This window comes from Gracilinanus agilis, chromosome 2, assembly GCF_016433145.1.
Source record: "Gracilinanus agilis isolate LMUSP501 chromosome 2, AgileGrace, whole genome shotgun sequence".
NCBI lineage: Eukaryota > Metazoa > Chordata > Mammalia > Didelphimorphia > Didelphidae > Gracilinanus > Gracilinanus agilis.
Genome location: NC_058131.1, coordinates 600938958 through 600942582, shown reverse-complemented (window position 1 = coordinate 600942582; position 3625 = coordinate 600938958). Strand labels below are relative to the sequence as shown.

Below are 3625 nucleotides of genomic sequence, written 5' to 3'. Positions count from 1 at the left end.
CGGCCATGGGTGGGGGGAGTGCGGGGGGTGAAGGGGAAAGTAGGAGCATGAAACATGTAACCATGTTAAAAATGATTATTAATAAATGTTAAAAAAAAAAAAAAGCCCAAACTTGCAAAAAAAAAAAAAAACCAACTCAGAAGAGTAGTAGATAAAATAGATTTAATTCTTAAACTTTCTGGAGAAGAGCTATGACATAAACATGTGAATAATTAAGGAATACCAAATCAATCTTCCAACCCAAGCTCTGAATCTCTGAGCTCAAGTCCTCAGCACTCAGGGGACCTGTCCTCTCTGAACACAAGCAAAGGGTCTGTTTCCTGTACAGACGCCAGGCCATTGTAACCCCAGCATCCCCACTGTGCTGGCAGCTCTGGTTGACATCTCTGGGGCACGGGCTGTGACTGATGAGGTCCTGTGCTAGCTGGCAAACTGGGTTCTGGAGATGTGGAGATGACCTAGAACCAGAAGACAAATAGTTGATTAGTGACACAAATGCTTGGCCAAGTGTTAGTTGATTTCCCAGATTTTCATGGTTCTGTAGCCCTTCAAATACTAGAAGATGGCTCCCATGTCCCTTCTTAGGGTGCTTTTCTTTTTCAGGCTAAACTGATCCCATATGTCACTACAGTTTCCAGGTTCCTCTCTATCTCGGTCATCTTTCTTTGAACAAATAGCCTAGTATTGCCCAGAAGTACCCTGGTACACAGGGGAGTGCAGAGAAGAAAGGACTTGCTACCTCATGGATGGAATAATGGAGAATTACAGGACTATCTTTTCCCTCTAAAGGCACTTGTCCCTGTGGGGTTCAGTTAATTTAGGGCTTCTTTCCCTGTCATAACACCTGTGTCTGGACATGAGATTCCCAATGAGACATATGAATTCATTCTCCACAGAAGACAGAGAAATGGAGAAAGGATGGGTGTTTCTTTGCCTCTCATTCTTCCTTTATCTGGATGGTGGAATCTGGGAGTTTCTGGGTGGGTCTAAAGTAATGACAAAGAACCTCTGGAAAATCAAACATATTCCCAGAGAAGGAGAGAATCTTAAGATTTAGAGCTAAAAAGGACTTTAGAGATCACCTACTCCATTCTGTAATTTTTTACAAATAAGGAAACTAAATCTCAGAGAAATAATGGCTTGCTCAAAGTCACAAAGATGTACTAAGAAATAGATATAGGATCTGAACTCAGGGCTCTTTTCTCTGTATGCATATTGTACTTTCTCTGCCAGCATGCTTTACTATTTCCATCTGAATCCTTGCTCCTCAGTCCATAAGAAAGTTAATTTGCCACTGGGCCATTCATCACAAGAACACCCAACCCTCTCCCAAACACCTGTCTCACAATAAGCCTCCTGTCTTTAACCTCCAACCTGTCCCACTAGTCTGCCTGAAAGAAGAGCATCATGATGGTAGTTGGACAGGGAAATCTGGATGGGGGAAGCATTACTGGAGAAAAATCCAGTGGAAGAATATTCACAGTCTCTTTTGTATGTTGCAGTCTTTGCAACACTGCCTTGTACCTAATAGGCCCTTGATAAATATTTGATTGAATGAAGGGGAAATTAAACCAGGAACTAGGACTAGAAGTTATGATAGAACCATCAGCACAAGCTAGGGGTCTAAGTGTTTCTGGCTTAATTGGTCCTAGGGGTTTCTGGTTAAAATGGATCTGGAGATGGGGATGACCCAAAAGCCTGACGTTTAGATTGTAGAAGGTTTATTTGATCACTAAAAGTCCATGAACACCTTCCAGTAGAAATAGGATAGCAAATGCAATGGGGTTGGGCTAGATCATATCTAAGGTCCCTTCCAATTCTAACATTCCCTTATTCCATGAAATTAGTTTAGGAAACACCTCCCCCAGTCCCAAACCACTCTCCTCCCCGATCCAAATTTGAGCCTTTGGAAATTGTCCCTTGATCAATCTCAATTATTTCAATTATGGTTTGAATTTCTCAGTGGAGACCCACAGAGGAAGAAACATTGTACCTGGTATAGAGTAGTCAACTCAGAGGAGGGTGGAGATATTGCCCAGGAAGCAGCTTCGGTGGTTTTTTCCCAGTGTAACTTGGGTAGGGTCTGTATTCCAGGGCAGGCAGGGGGAAGATTCTCAAATTCTGAAGCTTGATGTCTTCCTCCTGGCAGATCTAACCTGCTTAGTGATCCCGAGCAGTAAGAAGGTGAACCCCAAGATATGGTATCAAGGTTCTGTTCCCCACACTGCTTGGACTGGGGCAGAACTAATGGGCAAGAAGATGGGGACCCCCAGGCTCCAGGGAGCTGGGGAGAGTAGGCCCTAGAAGCTTGGGAGATTGGACTGAGGCTCTGGGTCCGGTCTGAACAACAGCCCAGCCTGTCAGGGCAGAGTGGGCAGCTCTGCATTGCCCCTTCCCTTCTTCGGTGCCTTAGGCTCTCCTCACTGAGTCCCAGAAGGGATGACAGGTGACCAATGTAGCGGATAGCCAGCCGCAAGGTCTCGATCTTAGTCAAGTTTTGTCCAACAGGTGCCACTGAGGGTGGTAGATAGCGCCGCAAATCATGTAAGGCCCGGGATAGGTTGCGCATCCTCAGCTTCTCACGCTCACTGGCACTCTGCCTCTGCCCATTGCCTGGGCCACCTCGTTCTCTTCTGCTCCTTTGGAAAGGGACAGAAGTAGGGGGTTCTTGAAGGTGGCAGTCCAGAGGCTGGGGAAGGCTTTCTGTGGTGCTTGGTTGTCCATAGGATGGGGATGAGCTATAGGAATCAGAAGAGGAGGTAGGTGAAGTTGAGTCAGAGTGGCTCCCCCAGCCCCAGCTCCAGTCCTGGGGTAGCAGCCAGTCTTCCTGCCTGGTGTATTGCTGATGGGGAGAGTTAGCCATGGTTGGGGGACAGCTCCAAGGAGAGACTGGGGAGTAAGTTAGGCAGGCTAGAGTTTTTATCCTGAGAGCAAGGTGTGAGATGGCCCCCTGTCATGTGGCATGGAGGTGTCAAAACCCACAGAGCCCAGGGAAAGAATGGGGTAGGGGGGCTCTGGGAAAGAGAGCCCATTTGCAGAGGTGTGGATTCTGACTCCTTCACTGCTTTAATTGAAGCTCCATAGAGCAAGGAAAGTGTGGAAAAGACAATTCACATCTGAACGGCAGCTGTTAACCTTCTCACCATCCTTCCCACCCCTCCAAGACACCCCACTATCTCCATTCTCCCCATCAATCCAAGACAACCCAGATCTGCCTTCAGCAAGTTACTCTGAGCAGGAGCTACTGTAATCAAGGCCCTCGGCTTTGGGAAACAACATGTCTATCGAGGAAGGGGTGAAGGCAAAGGCACCAGGTCGGGAACTCAGCTACTAGAATGATTACCAGGATAATAAAATGACTTATCATCCTCACTCCCATCATCTCTTGGCATTGATTGAGTGGTACCATCCCCTTGCACTTGGCTTTGTGCTAAGGTCTAAGCCCCTTCCACTAACAGATGGGGAAACTGAAGCACAACATTGAGTTATTTGCCCAAGGTCACAAATGAGACAGGAGAAGGTTGGCCATGCTTAGTACAAGGAGCGTTGGCCATGCTTAGAACAAGGTTCCTCTTAAGCACACATCTTGATTTGCCAAGTAATTGTAGGTAAGATATTAATAAGT

The 3625-nt window shown here is 46.5% G+C and overlaps 1 protein-coding gene across 1 annotated transcript; it reads right to left on the bottom strand.

The window, feature by feature from the left end:
• Positions 1-269: 269 nt before the first annotated feature.
• On the bottom strand, positions 270-2863 carry LOC123236201 (mesoderm posterior protein 2-like). Its single transcript, XM_044662493.1, has 2 exons — positions 1994-2863; positions 270-458 (listed from the first exon to the last, which is right to left on the bottom strand). The coding sequence occupies exons 1-2, from the start codon at positions 2861-2863 to the stop codon at positions 270-272; spliced, it is 1059 nt and encodes a 352-aa protein (XP_044518428.1).
• Between the last annotated feature and the right edge of the window lie 762 nt (positions 2864-3625).